Below are 24,199 nucleotides of genomic sequence, written 5' to 3'. Positions count from 1 at the left end.
ACAAGTCATGAAGCTGAACCAGAAATGGGACCACAGGCTAATAGATTCTTTAAATAATCTGTAGAAATGTTGGTACCTTTTTCTTTATCTAGGTCAAAAGAACATTAACATAATCCATCATAAAAATGCTATTAGTTGCATGGGAGGGGTAGCTGGTTGGGGGGGAAATCAAATTAATCAAGGAATGTCTTTCATTTTATGTATTCAATTAACTGTGTGCACTAAAGCAACAATGGCCAACTATTTTGCATACAGATCTATTGCTTTCTTAAATTTACATTCCTTTGAAATCAGGGGATGAGCTCTGCAGGGACCACAGCTCAGCAGGTGAGCTCTATGGAGGCAACTACTCAGCAGTTAAGCCATCTTTTAAATAAACAAACACCCTTTACTTTGGTAGTCCTGATTAATGAGCACAGTCAGCAAGACTATTCTCACAGTGAATAATCCTACTCACCTCCCATCAATGTACGCCATTCCTGATCCAAATAAACTTCATAGTGATTAGAAGAATTCAGGCCTTACAATTGTTTATAAGACAACACAGGATGGTATGCAAATATAATTCCTTTCTGCTGTTTCTTAAGAGTATGCTTCATTTAATTCATTGTGACATCCCTATAAGGAAACATATGGCATTGTGGGTTATTACTGCAGCTCTATGTCTGAAATGACATTTCATTTGGCACATATAGGCGACAGTTATGATCCACAATTGGAATATTTCCTCCCAGTCTTGGAATTATCAATTTTAGCTTCTTCTACATGATTGTACAATAATCCTCTTTACAATAAGTGCCATCCTGAAGGCATTATGAATGATGGATAATTAGGACCATTTCCCATATACAGGGCACACATTCAGGATTAGCCATGTTAACCAGGCACCAAATATGACAAAATTCAAAATTCAATTCTTTACTGATTTTTAACATCTTACCTGATGAAGAAGGCAGTGAAGTCTGGAAAGCTTGCATGATGTACAGTCGACCCTTGACATCTGCAGGGGATCTGTTCAGGATACCAAAATCTGTACATGGTCAAATTCTGTTGTTTCCATGGCACTGTGTGCACATGGTCACCCCACCATTAGGGACAACAATACTTCAGTGGCAGCATGTGCATGTGCCTGTGCCACGCTGCCATTAGGGACAGCCCCTGTTGTCTCCAGTGGTGATGCATGCAAGTAGTTCAGCTGCCATTGGGGACAACGAAATTTCTGCTGTCCCTATTGGTGGCGTGCCCACATGCACATTCATGTGCCACCATTAGGGCAACGTGGGCTTGCCCTCTATGGATGCCTGAATCTGTGGATGGCAAGTCTGCGGAAACCCAGGACAAACTGTATTTTCTATATATTGGTTGGCCAATAAAAGCATTGCCTTTTTAGAGTTTGTGTTTTGTTGTGTTTTCTTATACACAGTTATAGTGGGCACAGATTTATTGTATACATTTGTACCTTATGATGTGTGGTGCATTGATTTCACTATGGACATATGCAAGATATTGTGGAGATATCATTGATAAGGTTCCGTTTTAGTAATAATAATAATAATAATAATAAAATTTTATTTATATACCGCTTTTCCATTGATCAAAGCGGTTTAACAACATATACAGCTCACAACAAGTAGGAGGCTGTAGTCTGTGGTTTGATTCATTTCCTGAGATGATCTTTTGGATTAGTTTTTTAAAAATCTTTTTAAATGTCTGCTTGATTTGCAGGGTGCTAATAATGTGTGAAGAATGAAAGGGCTATCTTCAGCTCTAGTTCCCCACTTCTTTAGGATCTATGAAAATAGCAAGGGACTATTTTTTATTCCTTTCTGGGCCCATGTAATAAAACATGAAGATAATTTAAAACAGGTACAATGTGGATTGAATAAATGGCCAAAGCTACAGGCTTGGTGTAAAAATACAGAAATTATGATACAGTATATGTGGTGTGTCTTTGACAATTCAGTTTTCACAAGGATCATGCTGAGAGGAGGCTTGGGCTAGCAACATAGGTTTTACTACACGCTGAATCACTCATGTACAAGCTGACATAAGTACATAAGGTGCGGACTAATGTACATAGGATGTTGGACATCATTCCACAACACTAACTGGGAACCTCCTTGGAATTATCAATTGCCTGTTCCTAGTAAATGGAATTCATTGTTTAGTTTTGAAGATAAAGCGTCATTTTTGTTTGCAGAATAACTGTACATAATAGCTGCCAGTAGTTGTATGTTTATGTGGCCATTTCTCCAGCACAAAAAGTCCTGTAAAGTTATCTCATTGCTTTTTCTTGAATACTTAAAGCCTAGAAAACCTACAAATTCATATTTGATGGTTAATGCTAAAAAGATGAGGAGTGGAATCAGGTGCTTTATAGCTGGCAAAACATCTCTTAAAATATACTGTATCCTTCAGTGTTTCTTTTATAGAGTTAGTTTGGTTATTTTATATCAGAATACATTAAGAATTTTGATTGTGCTGTGTTCCAGTACTTTGACAAATGTTTTAGTAGCTATGGAGCTTAATGGTGTAACTGAATAGATTTATCCAGTAATAAGGTGAATATTCATTCATAGTGCATTTATTATGTGCATAATTATGGAAGAGACTACACAACCCCTGGCAGTAAAGTTACAAAACATTTTCAACAAGTGGTACGTTTAAAAAAGCTTGAGCAAAAATGCAAAGGAAACTGGATTTGCCTGCACAGAATTATTTCCATTTGAATTAAAATATACTTATCATCCTATTTTCAACATATTCTTTGTTTATAACTATGAAATATCTAAAGATTTCAGACCAAACATTGCACATCATGTAAAATAGAAATAAATTCATAACCACAATTAACTTTTCTCTTGTTAGATTACTGCACTACATTCTTATAGTGCTTCTATTCCACTTTGACTACTCTGACTGCCTTCTGTTGTATTCTGGGATTTGCAGTTCAGGGAGGGGAAATAAGAATTCTCAGCCAGAGAGCTCTTAGGCCTCACTAAACTACAAGCTTCAGAATGAAACAGGAGGTAGCTAGAGCAGTAAAAGAGGAATAGCAGCACTATAAGAGGGTAGTGCAGAAATGTGGCTTGTCTCTCTCGTCTTTCTCTCTTGATCAGACAGAGAGAGCTGACAAAATCTAAGATTATTATGGCACAGGCAGACAGTGGCCTTGTTTAGATGTAACACTAAACTATAGATTTCCAGGCATGCACAACTTCTGGAAGTTGATGCCACATTGTTCCTCCAAACTCACAAACCCACTGAATGAGCTATTGCATCACTGAATTTTAGCAGTGTGGTTAAGCCAAAGGATTTCAGTTCAGAACATGGAATGCAGAACCATCTTGCAGTACAATTTGGATTTAAAACAAGATGCTTTAAAGGTGTGTTTTCAAAGGAAAATAAGGATTGTTTTGCTGCTATCATCCCATCAACAGTTAATGGTAAGGGAAGTGGCGAAGACTATCAGAAAAAGGGGATACATACATGTGGCTCTCAGCCTGTATATTGCCTACACCTGGTATGCTGTCCCATGAACAAACATGTTGCCTTTCCCTTCTTCTTTTGTCTTTCATTCTAATCACAAAGAGTTTGAAAGACTTTGTTTCAGTTTTAAACTAGTCTTCACTGACCATTAGTTCTGAATACAAACAAACTATGGTCTGTCTTAACTATAGCTTATGGGAAAAGCCCCCTTCAACCTGCAACTTATGATCTGCTTATTTCCCTAAACTGTAATCAAGATTCACCACATTTTGTGTTTCAAACATAGTGATGTAATACTTTAAAGAATTTACCACAAAGACCTGTCAACTGGGAATCACAACATAAGTAATTTTAATTTTAATTAATAATAATTTGTTTTATTTATATACCGCTATTCCAAAGATCATAGCGGTGAACAGCAAGTAAGCTAATTTGCAAGTAAGCTAATTTGCCCCCCACAGTCTGGGTACTCATTTTAGCGACCTCGGAAGGATGCAAGCCTGAGTCGAGCTTGGGCCCTTTTGCTGGTCTTGAACTCGCAACCTTGTGGTTTTGAGTAAATGGCTGCAGTACAGGCATTTAACCACTGCGCCACCAGGGCTCCATGATCCACTAATAAGTGATCCACTAATAATAATAATAATAATAATAATAATAATAATAATAATTATTATTATTATTATTAATAGCCCGCCCAATCACAAGGAATCCAGGCGGGTTACAACAGTAAAAATAAAGATAATAAAATAAAATACAATAAATAAATAAAATACAATAAAATTAAAGAGAGCAAAGTGAGTACATTTAAAGTTAGGCCTGATGGAAGTTGGACCTCTCTTTTTAATTTCCTCCCAGGTCTGATGGTGATGTCATGGAGGGAGGGCTCTTCTTCTTGAGGCAAGGATTTTATTTTAATTAATTTTAATTTAATTCTTCTCATTAAATTTAAGAGAAGAATTGGTGGACAGAGTGACATAAGTCACAGTAAATGGGGAGTAGAACTAGGTAGGGAAGGCCTGCCGGAAGAGATCCATCTTAAGAGCCTTCTTAAAGGCTGTAAGAGTAGAAATGTCACGGATCTCCTTCGGCAGGTCATTCCATAGCTTCGGAGCTGCAATGGAAAAGGCCCTCTGGGTGACTGAAGTTAGCCTAGATTTTATTGGCTGAAGTAGATTCTTCCCCGAGGACCTTAGAGTGCGTGACGGACAGTATGGAAGGAGGCGATCTCTTAAGTATTCTGGACCCAAACCATGTAGGGCTTTGAAGGTAATCACCAACACCTTGTACCTTGCCCGGAAACTAATTGGCAGCCAGTGAAGGGATTTCAAAACCGGTGTTATGTGATCGGTACGATGAGTACCTGTAATTAACCTGGCTGCCATATTTTGTACAAGTTGAAGTTTCTGAACTTGGCACAAGGGTAGCCCCATGTAGAGCGCATTACAGAAGTCCAGTCGAGAGGTGACCAGCGCATGTACAACTAAGTCTAGACAACAGCAATATTTCTATCCTATATTAGTACTGTATAAAAATATGTTCAGCCATGTCAAAGCTGTTTCAGAGTTGCACAGAATATTGGTTTGAAGGCAGTTTCACAATGTACAGTTAAAGCACTATGGTTCCATTTTACCTGCCATAGTTGTATCCTGTGGAATCACGGGATTTTTAGCCTGAAGAGACACTAGAGATCTGTGAATTTCAGATATCCCTCCCTTAACTGCATGCTCCCTAAATTGCATTAGCTTACACATTGTAAACTGCTTAGGGAATGTTTAAGTGCAGTGATAACTGGTATAGAAATGTACTTGCTATTGCTAGTACTGTGTCCCAGGATTCCACAGGATGTAGCCATGGCAGTTAAAATGGAGTAATAGCAGTATAATTGCTGAAGTGTAAAAGGCCCTGAATTTCTCTGTTTTAAAGAACACGGTTTATTAAACTTAAATAGATATAACATAGGTTTTCACGAACTGGAGCAAAGAAATATACAAAAAGCCATTATTTTACTTCTTTCTGTAAGACAGCAGACAAATCTATTTACTTTTTATGCCAAGGATTTGTTAAAGCACCACAGAAAGCTATGTGAAGAAATAGGGGTCTGATCAGGCTTTTCTTTCAAAGTAAGGAAAATCACTCCAAGAGTGAATGCCTTGCCAAGTATGCTTTGGGACTGAATGGGGATTTCAATCATAGGCCTGTTACAGACAGCCAAAATAAAGCTGCTTCGAGTCACAGTGGAGGTATGGTGTTTCAATGATGCATGCGTCCTTAAGAGTCCAGAAGCCACACCAAAGCCACGCTCCAGTCCTTAGGGCTGGAGTGTGGCTTTGGCGCGACTTCTGGACTCTTAGGACAGCATGCATCATTGAAACACCATACCTCCACTGTGACTCGAAGCAGCTTTATTTTGGCTGTCTGTAACAGGCCATAGTTTCCCACAGCTAAGTCCAACATTCTAAACACACTACAGCACAGTGCTGTTCAAGTAAAGGGAAAACAGGTTAAGATACAGTGTATCACCCCCCAAAACAGAATTTGGAAACTTCAATTTTAAAACTAACACACTGACATCAGAATTAATTCATTAATGCTAAGTAGGGAGTGAAGGTGGGTTTTACAGTGAATGATGAAATCATCAGGTTGAGTTAATTGTTAATAAAGTGGGATAATGTGTTATTTTAGATTGTTAAAAATCAATTGAAATTTCTAATCATTGGCTAGCTTGCCACCAATTACCCCCCTCAAATATATTAAAATAATATGAACCTGTAATGGTTGCTTGATCCATGAATGTAATTGTCTATTCAGTCTATTAATGTCATTGTTATTTAAAGATTAAAATAACCACTTTTAAAATGTTGGCCCAAAATAACAATTTGGGGACAACAAATCATTTTTAATAAAGTATTTTCAGGCTGAAGAATGCAACTTTGTGTTTTCTCTTCTGTGAACAGTAACTGTAAATGTATCATATATTTTCATTTTAAAAGGCATGCCCCGGTACATTTTTTAAGCAATTAGCAGGAATGGGAATTGAGGGCTCTTTTTGCATCAAGGTAGGTTGAGGCCCTTCAGTTCATGCTTGCCCCTGAAACTGCCAATGTTTCATTATTTTTGACACATTAATTTGTTCTGCGTGTAAGAATTTTGATGTGTGCATTTTCCTAGCATGATTGTGTAGCATGTTGCATGCCCAGCATGTGCTCTTAGTTTGAAAGGACACAATAGAAAAAGATGTGATTAGAATTCTGTAAGCATATAAAATGCCATTCCCTATGTTTTCCGCATTATTATAGAAATTCATATTCAAATTCATATACTGCTAATGTTGATTCCATGTTTTATGGTGCTTCTTGTGAAAGCCATGTCATCAACATGAGTTCAACAGTGCATAACCCCTTGCAAAGATTAGAAGAGTTGTTGTTTTTTTCATTTACAGCTCTCAGAATTCCCCAGCCAGCAGGTGCTTCCCCTCTCCCCACAGAAATACACACACACATAGGGTCTTATACACGGCTTTTTAAAAAACCTTCAGGATTTACCATATATATGCAACTATAAGTTGATCTCATATATAAGACGAGGACAGATTTTGAGGGCAAAATTAAGGATTTTGATTTGATCCATTGTAAGCTGAGGGTAAAACATAGGGGTCTGTAACAAAGGAAGTCAAAGATGAAGCAAAGAAAAACAGTGCCAAAGAACTTACAAATCCTGGCACACATAACTGTTTGTGCTCAACCTAAAGGCTGAATGGATAAGGAGTGTAGTATGGTAAATAGTGGCTGTGTGATGTGCAGGGGAGTGACCAGGCACTGCTGGGGCTAGGAAAATGCACACATCAAAAAAGGATGAAAATGGACCTAAGCAATAGAGGGCTATAAGTATGCCTCATAATAAGGCTTGACTACTTAAACAATAATGCAAAGGCTTCGATTTTCAGGAAAAGAGACCTTTTTTATTTTGTTAGCCTTGAAAAAGGCTAAGACCTTACAAAAATACTAACTGAAAATATCAGGTTTTGGTTTAGTTTTTATGCTATAAATTTCTTTTCATTCATTCTCTCTGTCTCCCCACATATTTGTGGACTGAATAGCTCTGACATGTCAGAAAACACATGTGAAAAAGGTAAGCCCTAACCTTCACAAAGGAAAAACTTATCTCAAAGAGTTGCTTATCAGGAGTTCATCATTCTCCTGAATGTTGGGGCTCACTTTGAAAGACTATTACTGTGTTAGTACAGTATAACATGCACAACCTGTCTTTCTTGGATATACAAGGTCTTCAGTGAAATTGAAAGAATGATGAAACATTTCTCTATATATTTTGCAAACTGAGTAAACTCTAGCATCAAGACAAGGAGGTGAAAAATGTGCTTCTTTTGTTTTTGCAACTGGCCCAGAATATCCTTAGGGAGCCCATATAATCACTGTTTCATACAAATGCTATAAAACCACTGATGTGATAGCAAACTGTTTCAAACAAATGGTAGAAAACTATTGATGTGATGACAATCTCACCATATCTGAAGCTTTTACAACTAAATCTGTGACAGGGATGAAACTAGACAACTATGTTTTGAGAAATACATTTGAGTCATCATGTTGTCCTAACAGACAATATTTCCTTAATTAGTCCACAACTGTTTACTTACTTAGTAGATATGGAGATATTACAGACTATTAATAGTGGAGTATAGCAAAACAGTATTTCTGCCATTACCGGAAGCATTCTTTCAGTTCCTTTTTCTCCCAGTCATGTGCTCATTTTATGAGGAAGTAGTTATTTCGTGGTTATTCCATAGCAAAGCACAACCTCTCGTTCTTCAATATGCAAAAAAAATCCAGAGCCTGGGAATGAATATGAGCATCAGTTCCTCATATGAAGAATTAGAAGCTACCTTGAGAGTGTTTTACCCAAGACAATGTGCCATTTTTAATAAATAAATAAAATATTTGGATTGAGGATGCTGCAGATTTACAAAGTTTAAACATCTCAGTAGCCTGTTTTAGTAAGGGAGAACAACTTTTTTATTCCAAAAAGCTGGCCATTTACTAAGTAATCATAAATGTTGAACTAACTTTGAGAAGCTGGTTGTTAGAATGGATAATATGCCATAGAAGCCCAGTTTTCATGTCTTTTTCTGTGTCTAAAGGATTGAATTTCTAATTCTCATTATGGTGGAAAGATTTATATTCTAAAGAGAAGGAATGTCTTTTTAAAACTATGAGAATTGAGGACTGAAAAGAGCAAGAATGATGGTCAAAAAGTCTTTTCACCAAGCTGCGCTACTTCCTAATTCTTCACATCAATCTTAGTTCAGTCTTTAACTACTAATCATTCGTTAGCCTTATTACTTCTGCTGTAGTATGTTATCCTTTCCTTAGTTTATCAGTTAGGCAAACCAAAGCTTTAAAAGGTTTGACTTTGACTTAGAAAGATGTTTCCTTTGACATTAACTCTTAATTTTGTAGCCAGAATGGCATATACTGTCTGGCGACTTCTATCTCTTGTAAGTGATTCAAAATTCCGGGACAAACGTCTGGGACAAATAAATTAGAAACATAGGCGGGTTACAGACCGCCCGTTTGGGGCGGCGTGCACCCACCCCTTTCCCCGCTGTATCGGGGCCTCAGCTGCCAGACTGGCAGCCTCCGAGGGTCCGATCCGCCGCTTTCCAGGCTGCGGGGAAGCTGCAAAAGGCCGCTTCCCTGCGGCCTGGAAAGGGTTGTCCTTGGGGCTTCAAGCCCCAAGGACACCTGGCCGCTTGGCCCCTTTCTCCTCTGCGTCACTGGCGCAGCCGTCTGAAGGCTGCGCCCAGCGACGCAAACCCAGAAGGAGCTCCGAAATGGAGCTCCTTCCAGGGTCGCAAAAAGGGTGCCCTAGGCGCCCTGGTGCGGCCCCAATATGTCACAACCGCACCAGCTCATTTGGAGGCGGCGCGGTCATGACGTAGTGATGGCGGCGACCGTGTGGAACGGCCGCCACCATTTTCTACGCGCAGAGCGCATACTAGGGTTAGGGGGTGCGGAAGCGTACTTTCTGGCGGTCTGTAACCAGCCGTAGTCTTCAAGAAACTGTTACCAATTGAATGGATGAATTAAGTTTGTACCTGCAAAATATCAGACCAAATATTATATCTTTAACTTATATATTATACTGTTCACAGTGTAAATTCAAGGTGAACAGAGAGTGGAGGAAAACACGTAGAGAGAAATAGAATCAGAGAATCAAGGGGGAAAGCAAAAAAGAATGGGGGAGGTAAGAAGGAAAGGCAAGTGGAAAGAAGGTGAAGGTTGCAGAAGGTGCCTACAGGCAAACAGAAAGAAGGCGAAAGACCCACAAGCAGAGATCAGAAAGTGGGGAGAAGAGAATTTGCTGGAGGATTCCACTTTGTCATGGCTCCATCCTATGGAATCCTGGGATTTTCATTTTCATTGTTTGCTTGTTTGTTTTAAGGAATGGGTCTTTAAAATTCTCAGCCAGATTGTCATCATGCCTCACTAACTATGGCATTTAAAGCGGAATCATGTTACTACAATTGTGTAATGTGGAGGACCTCTAGTAAGAAAGAGAGAGAGCAGCGGTTCTCAGACTTTTTACCCAGAGTTCAGGGGCCACAAAAATGAATCTTGCAGGATATTTATGACCCACAGACCTCACAATTCCCACCCCTGAATTACACCATATTTGACTCTGTAGATTATAGAATTTGGAGAATTGTCAGTGCAATCCTGTGTCTGTCTACTCAAAAGTAAGTTCCATGGAATTCAATTAAACTTAATAAAATACATACTTAGGACTGTAGGCAAAATTGGAATAAATGGTGATTTATGGCTTTTGGGTTTTATTGTAAATGAATGACATACTTTCTATGACCTGCTTAAGTTGATCATCTGCCTTCTGACATCATACTTACCTATAAGTTTCATATGATGCATAACAAAGATGAAGAAGTCATAGCAATCCTTGGGCACACAGTGTATTCCCATCTCCTCTTCCACTGTGGCTAACATCTTATGCTTCCATTTCTTTAAAACTGTGGTTTGCTGTTGCATTTGGACACGTATTGAAGCTGGTTTGCTTTAAACTAACTATAGGATTGGATAGGTTGTCAGAGAAGGGACGGGGCCATTGCTTGGATAGACTATAAGTGTAGCTTTGGCTGCTTGTAACATCCGAGCAATCCTCCTATTTCTTCTCAAACTTTTATAGGTGCTGTGTATAAAACACAGTCTATGCCCAAATGCTTATAAAAGACGGCCGCCTGACTGAGTGGGCAGGCCGTGTTGCCATCGGAGCGGCGACGCAGGCTCGGTGGAGTGCCCCAGCATGCTTTGCTGGGGCGTGCTCGCTGGCGATTGGTTGCTGGGGAGGGAAAGGAAGGTACTTCCGCCTCTGAAAGGCCGCTATAGGGGGCGGATAGTCCCTCTCTATGGTTGCCTCGGTCCTCCAGGGCGACCGATTGGTTCGGCTGCTCTGGGGGCGTGGCGACTCCCTTCCCAACAACCCCCTGGGCATGGCCTATTTAGGCCCAGTTGCCCAGTGCACGGTGCCATTTGCTTGGCTCTCCCACCCGCCCTCCGCCAGGGTGTTGGTGTTTGTCACAACTTTGGGGCGGCAGCAGAGGGTCTGGATCTGGTGGTCATGGTCTATAAGGTTGCATAGCACTGTATCGGGAGTCCCTATGGGACACGGGAGCGATGAGGACATGCGTTGTGGCCCTTGCGGGGGCCATAACATGACACCGCTTCCCGGTGACTAGGGGATTTAATTTGAATGCAATCACTAGGTTGCATGGATATGAGAGGGCGTTCCATCAGCCCCTAGCTCATCCCGATATCTTGCTGATATATGACTGGCCAGTATCTTACAACAGCGGGTTGTACGATGATCCAGACCTCATGCTTTTGGCCAACCCTACCTTTTGACTGTTGGTTTTGCGTGAATAAAGTTGTGGCCTTTCCTCCACATATGGCTCATGTCTTATTGTGGCGCCGCCCTCCCAGGCAATGTAATACGACAGTTCGGAAGGAAAGCTGATAAGGAAAGGAAAGGAAAATGGTCACATTCAGACATTGCTTCTTCCATTCATGAACATGGTAGGATTTCTTAAAAGTAATAGTGGATGTTAAATACTGTGGCAATGAGCGGAGTACGATATGTAATTTCTATGCATTGTGCCTTATATATTCCTGCTGTTCTTGTGACTATTCCAGCGGCCTCTCCTGAAAAGTTTCATGGTGGCAAAGGGAAGAATACACTGTAAAGTTGAAAGTTTGCATAGAAGCTATTTGGCCCTGATGCACCAGGTAATAAACAGTGTATTCTTCCATAGTTTTTTTGTGGGTTTTTCTGGCTATGTGGCCATGTTCTAGAAGAGTTTCTTCATTCAGAGAATGAAGATGCCAGCCACAGATGCAGGCAAAATGTCAGGAATAAACTCTTCTAGAACATGACCACATAGCCTGAAAAATCCACAAAAAATCAATGGAAGAAGACACTGTTTAGGGTCAAATAGCTTCTATGCAAGGTTGTTAGAAGGCAAAACATTTTCTTATTGTCTTATTTCCCCGCTTTTCAATTGTGCAGATGTACAGTGCCCATATGCAAAGTAATTTGGTATCTTCACAGTTGAAATAATTAAAAGAATTTTATCAGTAGTTGTAATAAAAAATGAGGCTGTATATAATGGTGGTGAAGCACTTGTTATTTAAGACATACCGGTACCACCACATCCATTGTTTAGTTTCAAAGTATTCAATCACACAGCCTTCCTTGCTGCTGCTGCTGTTTCCTTCCCTTGATGAGCTGTCTCTAGAATTTATGCTCTGTTGTAGCTGTCCATCTGCCACATCTCTAATCAAACCAGGTTTCCAGCCATTCCTTTTGCAAACAGAAATATCATAAAAGCAAGACATCTTGCTATCAACAAGGACCTCTGGAATTAAGTGTTGCTGCCATCATTGGCAGCCAGATATTTCTTGGAACAGCAGAGACCTTTAATTAATAAACCACATATGTGAAACCAAGACAAAAATGAAGATTCTGTCACTAACATTTTTTTTAAAGAGAAGAAATGACTATTAGAGGCAAAGGGGGGAGTCTCATTCTAAAAAGTGTGTGTGTATGTGTGTTCATAAAGGCACACATAAATCTTTATTTATTTCATACTTTCATGTATGAAATGGATGAAAAATCTGATTTTTTTTTCAAAAGACAAGATTCTGTACAGTTCTTGCAAAGTACTTTTTATTTCAAAAATGACTATTATATACAAAGAAGAATATTCTTTTTGAGAAGTGTGTGTATATAAAACTGGAGATATAAATCTTTGGCTCTTTCATTGTTGCATATAAGAACAAAAACCTTTCAAAACTTTTCTCATTCTAGGTAGGCTTCTGAGAGTTTTTATCCTTTTTTCAAGAGTTTTTCACACAGGAGTTGTGAATTCTTTTTGTTTGTACAAAGCATTGTTTCTTTTTTTTTGGGGGGGGGGGTTACACAAATGATTTTTTTTCCCTCTCACTGAAAAATCTAGGAGCATTTCACTTTTTGTGACACATTGTCTTGTAGATGAGAAAATGTCTAAATATTGTTTATATTTCTAATAAAACCAAACAAATTGGTGATAGCTTCAAGAAGTATGACTGATTCTACATCAAAATTCTACATCAAGATTTGTCTGATTGCAGCTTAGCAGAATCATTTTTTAAAAATTGGGTAAAATACAATTTTTGCAACCTGCAGGTAGCCAGAATCATGGTGCTTTCTCTGTTGGCCAGTTTATGGGGATGTGAATCTTAGTCTAATTGTATCTTTAAGTATAAGGCTTCACTACTGTCAAAAGGCATGGTTTGTGCATAGCAAAGACATATGTGACAGGATATCTATACTTATGCTTTGAGTAAGGTTGACACAAAGATGATTTACCCAATATATGTACTGCTGCAAAGAGCACTAAGGATTACTTTTTCACAAACATGATTAAATGCTATTTCTCTAGCAAGAAATGCAAGGGTGTGTTTGTCTAACGTGATGACAGTGGTATAACACTGTCTAGCATGATAACAGTGGGACAACTTCCTAATGGCATGAGAATTCAGTGCTGAGTTACATGCTAAATGCATACTCCCATTTCAGATAGGACTAAGGGGAAATCCTCCTATAACAAATGGGTGTATTAGTTGACAGATCGGAATTGATAAATTGTGTTTCAAGCAGATAGGTTGGCTTTGGAATAGTGTTCTATACTGTGTGCAATATACATTTGGAAATATATTTGGTTCGAATGAGAATTCCCCTTTTTCAGATTATATTGTATCTTATTTTATTCTATTTATTATTTTATATTTTATTTTGTAATTTGAAAGTATACAATACTCACAAAATATTGCAAAGTCTGTATGATGGCTATTTCCTCAAATATCACAAAGTGAGGATTGAATTGTTTGAGATATTTTAGAGGCTTAAAAGAGAAGCATTTTTTTTTTGCTTTGTTCATCTGTCTACATGGATTTGTTTGTCTGGAATAGGCAGCCAAATATGATATGCATTAGGAAATGGCATGTTAAAAATCTTGGAAAAATTGTAGTGTCATCAATCTCAAGCATAAAAAATGTTCCACTTTGCACTCTACAAAGGCAGTTTGCCTTCTCACTTTATTTGTGACAATATCTACAGCTGACTCTGAAGATAAGTTTAGGCATTGGCCAGAGATATTTTATTAGACGTTTTGCCAAATCAGTTCCCAAACTTCAAAGATCAGAAAATGATATTCTTAATATTATTTGTGAAATATTTTAAATAATGTTACTAGTTAATAATTAGGAACTAGTTACTAATTAATAATTAGAAAATTAATATTATTACAGTCCATTTTTATTGTGTTGTTGTTGTGTCCTTTCAGGGTGACCTAAAGGCAAACCTATCACAGGGGTTTTTTGGCAAGAATTGTTCAGTGGGGGGTTGCCATTATCTTCCTCTGAGGTTGAGATAGAGTGACTTAACCAAAATCACTTAGTAAGTTTCCACAGTTGAACAGGGATTTGAAGGCTGGTCTCCTAGAGTACTAGTCCTACACTCAAACCAGTATACTACACTGACTGAGTTGTCCATTTATTGCCCTTTAGTGGTGCTTTCAAATGTGTCAGATGAGGTAGCTGATTCACTTTGCTGTTATCCTGACACTGGCAAGTTATGCAAATAAAATCTATTTGCAGATTTTGGTGGGGATTTTGACTACAGATCCCAGAATCCTCTAGCTAAAGTTTCCAGAATTCCAGACCTACCCCCCCCCCCCCACAAACACACACACATACACTGGCCTTACTGGCTGAATGCCTCTGGAAGTGGGAATCCAAAAAAGGAACCTTTCCAAAGTCTGTGTAGTTTGTAAACCATCTTTGCCCTAGCGTGCTCCTTTTATTAAAAAATAATGTAATTCAAATAAACCTTGTGATGTAAGTTATATGTATTTATAGGGTGCTGTGTTAACGCCAACAATGGATCACACAATGTCCATGCAGCCAGCAAGTATGATGGGCCCCTTGACACAACAGATGAACCACCTTTCTTTGGGCACAACAGGAACGGTAAGCTTGAATAATGTACTTCACATTCTGTTTTTATTATTACAGTGTTTCCATAGCTTGTATATTTCGGTATCGTTTTTTCCTATCAATTTTAAATAACAGTATCCAAGGAAGTAAAGTACAAAAATGTTTATGAAAAAGAGCAACTCGATGATACTTAGGATATCTATTTTCACAACCATAAAAATGGGTTTCTCCAAATAGATATGGAGCATGAAAATGGAGAAGGCTTGGCTATTTTTCAGATGTTAACAGGCTTCCAAGACAAGTCATGTCTCTCTTATTCAGAATTTCAGAGCTTATCATATTTTGGAATATTTGCATATACATAATGAGAAATCTTGGAGATGGGACTCAATTTAAACATGAAATTCATTTATGAATTTATAAAGTTTATTAAGCGTATCACATCTTATACACATACCCTGAACATAATTTTATATGCAGTACAATATTATTTATTATTTTGTTCATGAAACAAGGTTTGTGTACACTGAACCATCAGAAAGCAAAGGTATCACTGTCTCAGCCACCCATATGGACAGTTTTCGATTTTGGAATATTTTGGATTTTGGGATTCTGGATAAGGGAGACTCAACCTGTATAGGAGACTCCAAGATAATGTTAAATTCTTTCTGTTTATAAAGGGCTAAAAGTAGTGGCTCTAACATCTGGAAAGGGCAAATGAAGCCCCTTGGCACACAAAGTGCTATTTGTATCAGGTTTGCTTTTATACCAAGCTTTAACTCTGTGTCCAGCAAAAAGATCTCAGCTTCACAATTAATTCTGTCATGTACACATGGATAGAATGTCACACATTTTAACTGGTTTTAACACACAGCTTTCTGTTGTGTAAAGAAAATATGAACCAACCAATCAATTAAACATTAAATCAATGAAAAAATAGCACACAGAGCACAAAGTAATTAATAATTCACATACACACACACCATTATCATTAATCATCATTAATAGATTTCTAAGTTGGTCATGAACAGCCACAACTCATAAAATGGCAGTTGCAACAATAATTGTTTATTATATAAAATAAAAATTATGTTATGGATATCCTGGTATTTGTATATCCTGACTGTAATTGCATGTTTTTCACTTGATTCAGACTCTAGCTGCTTTTGAATTATATGGTGTATATCAGTAATATTTTTATATTGTGCATTTATTATTTTATATTTGCTATACATATTGTTGGGCTTTTTAGTGGATAGATTATCTACCTCCTTTATTTTATTTCTCCAACCTTTTCATTTTCTTCAAATTAACAGCATTTTTAGTCAAGATTTTTGTTTGACCAAAAAAGAAGGCAAAACTAAAATATTTGTTGCCATCCTTCATTCTCTAGCAGGGATGGGTAACTTGTTGCCTTTCAAAAAATGTTGTACTGCAACTCTGGCCCAAAACACACAGGCAAAATAACGCTGCTTCAGGCCGCATTGGGGACATGCTGTTTACACAGTGCACACCCCAAACACTGCCTGAAGTCATGCCAAGGCTGTGTCATCTGCAAAGAACTGGGACAAGAAGGAATGGACAGAATCCACTCCTTCTAGCAGCCTACTTCAGGACCATGTCAGCAGCCCGGATTGGGACTGGGCACATGCGATTGCCAAGGTTCCAGCACTAACAGCACTGGCACTGTCTCCTGCTGCTTTATTTGGCCCATCTGTTTCTGGCCTCTGATGAGTCACAGCCAGTCAAGCTAGTGGGAATTACTGAGAGACAGTGGGAGTTGCAGTATAAAAACATCTGGAGGACCATAACCCCCTCTTATAATGCTGTAAGTTATAGAGGCTGTTAATTCATGTATCTATTGTTTAGGCATATAGACCAGAGGCGTGACACTGCAGTGGGTGGCAGGCCAGTTTCACTCCCATGGCAGGTGGCATTGTCACATTTGAGCAGAAATAACTTCTATATCCCATTTCCTGGGTTTCTCTGCTGTTTAAGGGCTGTTTTTCCTGCTGTTGGAGTTATGGTGAATAGTCAGGAAAGGGGTTACAAGCTGAACTGCGACATTGGATTGGCATTTGGTGTGCTTGAAGGACTTGAGGGCTAAAAAGGAAAAGGTGGGGATCACATGCATCTCCCAGACCTAACATAGGAGTAAAGCAGACAGGGCAAAAGGAGCGGCCAGAGGCTGCTCTGGCCCTGATTGCTCCAGAAGCATGGCAACCAGACATCGTAATGCTGAAGCTGGAAGCTGCTGCCATGTCAAATGGTCCACTGGCAGGAGAGCCTTTTTGCCACTCCTTCTTGGGCCACCTTCAGGCTGCCTTAGGCAGTCTCGGAACAACTTCCAGGCAGTTTGGGGACATGCATCATTTGTATTTTATTTGGCCTGTGGCCAGGACACAGATGATGATGATGATGATGATGATGATGATGATGATGATATTTATTTATATCCCATCCTTTCCTCAAGTCCGCATAAAGCTAGCCCGTATAAGGGGCGGACCAGCTGTACTTCCTTGGATGTCTGCTCAGATAGGCATTTAATGATTTATTGGTTGCAGGGAGTCATTTTAGAGGTAGTGTATTTTAAACTTTAATGAGATGGATCTAAGAAAGGGCAATTACTCCCTTATGCACCATGGTCCCAGCCAGATTGCTTACCCCCACTGTATGTTTGTGACCGATAGTTATTATATAATTATATAGCTGAAATATTTCAAATATTTCAGCTACATGATCCTTTCTATAATAGTGCAAATTTTATTTTTGGAAATTTTGTTTTTAAAGTAGCTTTATTTTATGTTTTGGCAAGTGGATCAAATCTATGATTCCTTGCTTTTCAATCCATTCATTATTCCTACACACATCCAGACTTAACTATGCCACATGGTTGTATTTGTGCTGAGCACACCAGAATTATTTGTTGATCCAGTGTAACATCCATAAACCTGAAACAAGGGTGAAGATGTAGAAATGCCCCCAATTTTGCCCAAAGAACAATCTTGTAGTACATTTTGTGATGGCAACATGGGCCAAATAGCCAAAGAATTCTGAGGGGAATGAAAACTAAATTTTGATAAGACTAGCAATATTACTCTAGTAGTCTCTCAGGTGAAGAGAAAATTGCTAAGACATCAGTACTGTAGATTGTAAACTTGACAGAATACAAATAACCACAACTTTGAGCAGGTTTAGGGCAGAGCTGTCCAAACCCATAGATTTGTTTTATTTGTACTTATGTCTGAGTCTTTACAAACCATTCTGAGCAGTGCAACTATATGTGATAATCTATTTCCAGTGTAAACTGCTACTGTTCAATTAAAGTAAACTCAAGGAGAAGCTACTTGAAAGTAACTCTGATTAGAATCATAGCTTTTACCTCCAAGTGTTCTTGAACTAGGGAAAGTTATGGTACAGGACATATACCTTTAATACTGTTTATTGATTTATGTGCATTTACAGTATATGCACATAAAGCTGGTTCTGAATGAAGATGATAGATGTACTTATTGCTTAACATGGGTCGTACAGTATATGCTCATTTTCTGTCTTTTAAGCATACAGTATTAGGTTATCAACATATTTATGTGCACATCTCGTCACTTGACTTGGCTTTTTGTTTCCTACTGCAGGTATTTAACATCAGAATAGCATTAGGTTTCGATAAACCTGTTTTTTATTTTCTTAAAGAGGAAGTGTTTTGAGATATTGCTTTGTATAATCTCACATTGGTTCTTACAAATCATTGTTGCTGATCATTTTCACAGTTCTATGTACAGTGGAATGTAGAGTTAAGGGGAAAAGAAGCTAAAATACATTGATTTACATCTTTATACAGACTGAAATAACATAAGCTGTTCTTCTAGTAATTTGTGATATTTCTGGGGTACATTATGAGCTTTCAAATGTGCCAAAGTCTTGATGATTCTATTGTGTATTAGCTACATTCTTGAGTCTGTTTAAATTTGAAGAGAAAAATCCTCAACATTTTGAGAAGATTTATTCCTTTGACTAATACGTAATTATGTATATTTTTACGATTATCCAAAGCTTGGAATGCAGCTTTTTTAAACTGTAACTTTGTGCTGAGGGAGTTTTAGAGCTGTATCTCAAAAAACTAATTCTTGCACGTTCTTCAAATATCTACAAACAGGAATGGATTTAGGGATTGGCATAGGAATGAACATGCCAAGTGACATATATCTGCAAGGTGCCCACTGCCAATGCCTGGAGCCTCTTGGTTCTGTTCCCCCATTGTCTTGTTCGTGTGCCCTTAGTGAAGGAAGAACAAGAAATAATTTCCCATTTCTCTTTTCTGGGATGGGAATCACATGGGCCAGGAAGAAGGGTCAAGAGAATGGGCCATGGCAACAGCAAAGAAAAACACCCATATAGAGATGGGACCATGGCGACAAACTTGACAAGGGGAACTTGCACTGTTGCAAATATTGTCAAAAGCCTATTTTAAGCCAACTATACAACATAAGGCTGAAACAGACAGGCGGAAAAAAATGGCTCCATCCTGGGTTTTCTGAAAGTGGCTCAAAACTCCACTGTCTGCACTGCCCACTGCCAAGGTGGCCTAAACACCCACAGGCTATCCACGCCACATAGCATCAAGCCATGCTGGTGATTTTTCTTTTGGTTCCCTTCCCACCATGCATGTGCAACATCACACAAACACATTGCCTGTGACCTCTAGTTACCTCCCTCTTTCTGCCCACATGCCAACGGCCACACAAATGCATCAGTGCATGTGTGCCCAGTGACAGACTGGCAAAGCAAAATCATGGAGGGCCCCCATATATGTCCCCTTCACCCCCCCTTAACCCCATGCCCCCTGTTGGACTGTCTGGTTTGTGTATGTTGTAATTACATTCTTTGCATTATTGGCGATCATGCTTTTGCTATGCTGCATTCCCGCACTGGTGCCAGGCTGTTTATGTGCCAGTGCAACAATGCACACTTTCTGCCTTGCATCAGAGTATCATAGCTTCTTTTTGCTATGTTAATTAGCCCCAGAGAACAGCTTCGTTTCACTTTCCTCCTGGTGTTGCCTTGTGCATCATTCAAATAAATAAATAATAGGCTTCAAAGCAGTTTAAAGCTGCTTTATTTGGCCAGTGAATATGACCTCATAATTGTGTTTTTACATACACAGAAATTTGAGAGATTATATTGTACATAGTTGATAACCTCTATCAGGGGTTCCATTTAGAGATCATAAACCACACTTCTAGAAATACTTTGAGTTGTAGATTTTGTCATATTTTACTTTTTCCCAATGTTTATAGATGCTTTGAATTTCATCTGGTGTAACCACATGAAGTCATATCATAAACCTGACCTCTGGCATTTATAACAATGAAAATAATATATAAATACTTTAGCTTAAAGCTCTCGTGTTGCTGTTGGTTCACTCCTCTCTATATCAGATATAGTTTTTTGAGAATCTGTTTTTCAATTTAGTCTGGATTTCTTTGTTTCTGTGCCAGTGGCTCTAGATTCACTTAGACTGAGTGCTCCTAACCAATAAAAAAAAACATGAAATTATGTTCAATGTCATAACATGACCAAAATTCTCATAATGTTTAATTGACTTTAACACACACACACACACACACACACACACACACAAATGTTCAGGATTTCAATGTAGGGGAGCTTTCCAAGTTAAGCCACACTCTATCTTAATACATAAACCAAAGTAATTCTTTCTTCAGGATGCTTATCTCAGCAGGCTATAGTTCTCATCAATGTAGTAGGATTAATTATTTGAACCAGTTTCTATATAATTCATGAAAAGTATAAAATGTAATTCATAAAAAGTACAAAAGCATGAATCTGCCCTGGGCAATGCAATCCATATGACTCCAGGCAGATGAGGGGAAAAGACCATGAGAGCAATTTTCTAAACAGGATCAAATTTTAAAGGAAATACAAGGCATGAACAATACATTTCTATTGTGCTCATTCTTCCAATGTTGTCCTTTAAAAATCTACAAGAGGGTGCTATAAAAGACCATTGGCTACCTTTCAACAATCTGTTTTCTGCAAACAAGCTAGAAAGTAATGAACTATTCTGCATCATTAGTATCTGCTGCATTCTGTCCCAAATTAATTTAAAAGCTTGCAATATGCAAAGTGCTTTTATTAAAATGCTTTCATACATTCTCTTCCTTTGACAAGCCATTTTGTTAATCAGCATAGCATATGTTTCAGCCAAAACTGCCCTCCTCAGGGTTTCATAGCTAACAGTTTGCCTGGAAGTGTAGTATCAAACATGTAGTAAACTACTGATGCAATACTGAAGTGTGCTTATCTAAAATGCAGGCTTGCAAACTGCTTTTATAGTCAAACTCTAAAAGACACATTTCTTGCATTGCCATCCTCCCCTGAGCTTATTTTAGTTTCTTTGTCACAGGTAAAACCTAACACTCATGGGTAGGAAACTCGAACCTCTACAAAGAAATGGGGGTTTGATTTTTCTAATCCAAGTATTGGCTGCAGTTCAGGCAGACTGTTGTAAGCATTGTGAGAATATGTTCTTTTTCTGGCAGTTTGCTAGATTTCCAGTTGCCATTATTCCATTCAGTTCCAGCATCAATTTGTAAAAAAAAAAAAAAAAATGTGTAGGGGTAGCTGTGTTGGCCATTTAGTAAATTCAAACAAAAATCCACCAAACAGTGATACCTTTATTGGTCAACTGAAAAGCACAATACACTTGTTGCAAGCTTTCGAAGCTCCACTGGCTTCTTCATCAGGCCAGATGTTACATTCCAAACAGGAGAAAAGTTAGAGATGTTAGCAAGATGCCTGCATTTCGTTGTTTCTGTCCTTAGTTAAGATGGTATTGGGGGGGGGGGGGATCTTTAGCAAGTTGGCCCCTCCTCCTCTGGCCATGCAACAATTGGGCAAAGTCCAGGAAATTTAAAGTCCATTTACATATCAACAAGGACTCCTCTTTTGCAATCCACTATTGGTTCCCAATTGGCAAAGGAGTCAGGAAAACCTGCATATTATTCATCATATTGTTCAACTTGTATGCGGAAAGCATCATAGCAGGACTAGACTTAGAACAAGGAAGAGTAAGATTTGAGGAAGGAACATCAACAATCTAAGATATGCAGACGACACAATTAATACTAGCAGAAAACATCACAGACTAAGATAGGTCAAGGAAGAAAATGCAAAGGTGGGCATGCTGCTGAACATAAAGAAAACAAAAATAATGACCATGGAGGGCCTACATAAATTAAAATTAGACAATGAGGAAATGGAAATAGTTAAAAAGATTTATCATCTAATTTCTTGGCTCTAAGAATGGAGACTGCAGTTAAGAGATAAAAAGGCTAGGAATGGCAGCAGCCATGATAGAGCTAGCGAAGATCCTAACAAGTAAAGAAATACAACTAAGCACTAAAGTTAGAATCATCCAAGCCATGGTATTCCCCATCACTGTGTGTGGATGTGAGCACAACAACAATCTTGGACAGCTCCTTTAAAGCTAGCCCAGACCTGGAATAGATTCACCACTGGAAGGAAACCACATGAAATGGGAGGAACTGCTATTCTGGTGAAACAATGTCATATGACTTCTGTGTATCATATATATTTTTATATGGGTTGAGTATCCCTAATCCAGAATTATGAAATCTGAAATAGGTTAAAATCACAAATTGTTCACATGGGTGGCTAAGATAGTGGCACAGTTGTATTCTGCAGATTCATTGTGCACAAACCTTGTTTCATGCACAAAATGGTTAAATGTATAACGCATAACATTATCTTCAGGCTGTTTATAAAGTGTATATGAAACATAAAAGAATTTCATGTTTAGAATTGGGTCCCATCTCTAAGATATTCCATTATGTATGTGGAAATATCCTCAAATCTGAAAGAATCCAAAATCCACAACACTTCTGGTCCAAAGCACTTTGGATAAGGGGGACTCAACCTATATGTTGGTGATGTTGTGTGCCTTCAACTCGTTTCTGACATATTGTGACCTAAATTGAACCTATCATAGAGTTTTCTTAGCAAGATTTGTTCAAACAAGGTTTGCCATTGCCTTCCCCCAAGGCTGAAAGCATGTCACTTTCCCAAGGTCATGGCTGTGTTTCATGGCCGGGTGGGAAATCGAATCCTGGTGGCCATATCATAGTCCATCATTCAAACCACTGCACCACACTAGCTCTCCCAACCTGTGTGTGTGTGTGTGTGTGTGTGTGTGTGTGTGTGTGTGTATAACATTCAGGCATTTCTGATATTGTGTGTAAATATCAGCAATTAATATAATACACAGCTTTCAGAACTGTGATCTGTTTCTGTTCTCAGCATCATTTTAGTTTCCCTTTTCAAACTGTTCTAATAGTTTTACTGTTTTAAATTTAAAGTCTTCAAAGTCTGTATCCAGTGACGTCACTGCACTATTTCACAGTCCTTTCCTCTGACAACTGCATATCTTTGGGGTCAGTACAAAGGCACTAAACAAAGCAGTTAAACAAGTGATTGTGTAACAAATTGCACAATGATGTAACACAGTCCAGCTAGAGCAACATTTTATAATGTTGTTCAAATATGTTTAGAATATAATATTTTTGTAAGTGTTAATTAATACATAAAATAAAATATGTATTATTTTACATCAGTCAGTGGCATCAGATATCCTCTGAAGATGCTGGGAAAGCAAGAAATGAAATGTGTGAGTCTGTGTTTTACAATTCTGTTCTTTAGGTATTTTCCAATTCTAACTCTAATAAAAAGTAAATGTTTTTATTTTTACAGCTTTGGAGGGTCAATTCAGCCCCTAAAGGAATGGCAGGGAATGGCCCAAAACCACAAACATAATATGCTGGAGTCAAAGTGACCCTACAGAATACTGTTGACATCTATTAAATAGTTTTTATCACTACAGCTGTTGGGTGCAGAAACTCTTCTTCCATTGTTTTTTGAGAAAGAAGCCTCCTTTCTTCTGTGCATAAGGATACAACAGTTCTAAGCCTGACATCCTTCTTTATTATAACATTACAAGGCTAGCTGTTGTTGCCAACATGCTCATCACATTGCTGGTCAGTTGTGTTCCTCACCACACACCTGGCAGTCAATTGGTTTGTGTTTTTTTCTTCCCAATTGTAGGATTCCAG

General features: G+C 38.4%; 1 protein-coding gene across 2 annotated transcripts in view; it reads left to right on the top strand.

The window, feature by feature from the left end:
• LOC149309712 (RNA-binding motif, single-stranded-interacting protein 3) overlaps positions 1-24,199 on the top strand; it is a 575,089-nt gene that overhangs the window by 520,457 nt on the left and 30,433 nt on the right. For both annotated transcript variants that reach the window (XM_089531314.1, XM_089531316.1), the window contains exon 11: positions 14,973-15,083. In XM_089531314.1, the coding sequence (XP_089387440.1) occupies positions 14,973-15,083 (111 nt within the window). The remainder of the gene's footprint in view (positions 1-14,972; positions 15,084-24,199) is intronic.

This window comes from Sceloporus occidentalis, unplaced genomic scaffold (assembly GCF_023333645.1).
Source record: "Sceloporus occidentalis isolate IW3139 unplaced genomic scaffold, rSceOcc1.0.p SCAF_7, whole genome shotgun sequence".
Classification (NCBI taxonomy): domain Eukaryota; kingdom Metazoa; phylum Chordata; class Lepidosauria; order Squamata; family Phrynosomatidae; genus Sceloporus; species Sceloporus occidentalis.
Note: the sequence above shows the minus strand (reverse complement) of the source record. Positions and strands in the feature narration are given on the sequence as shown.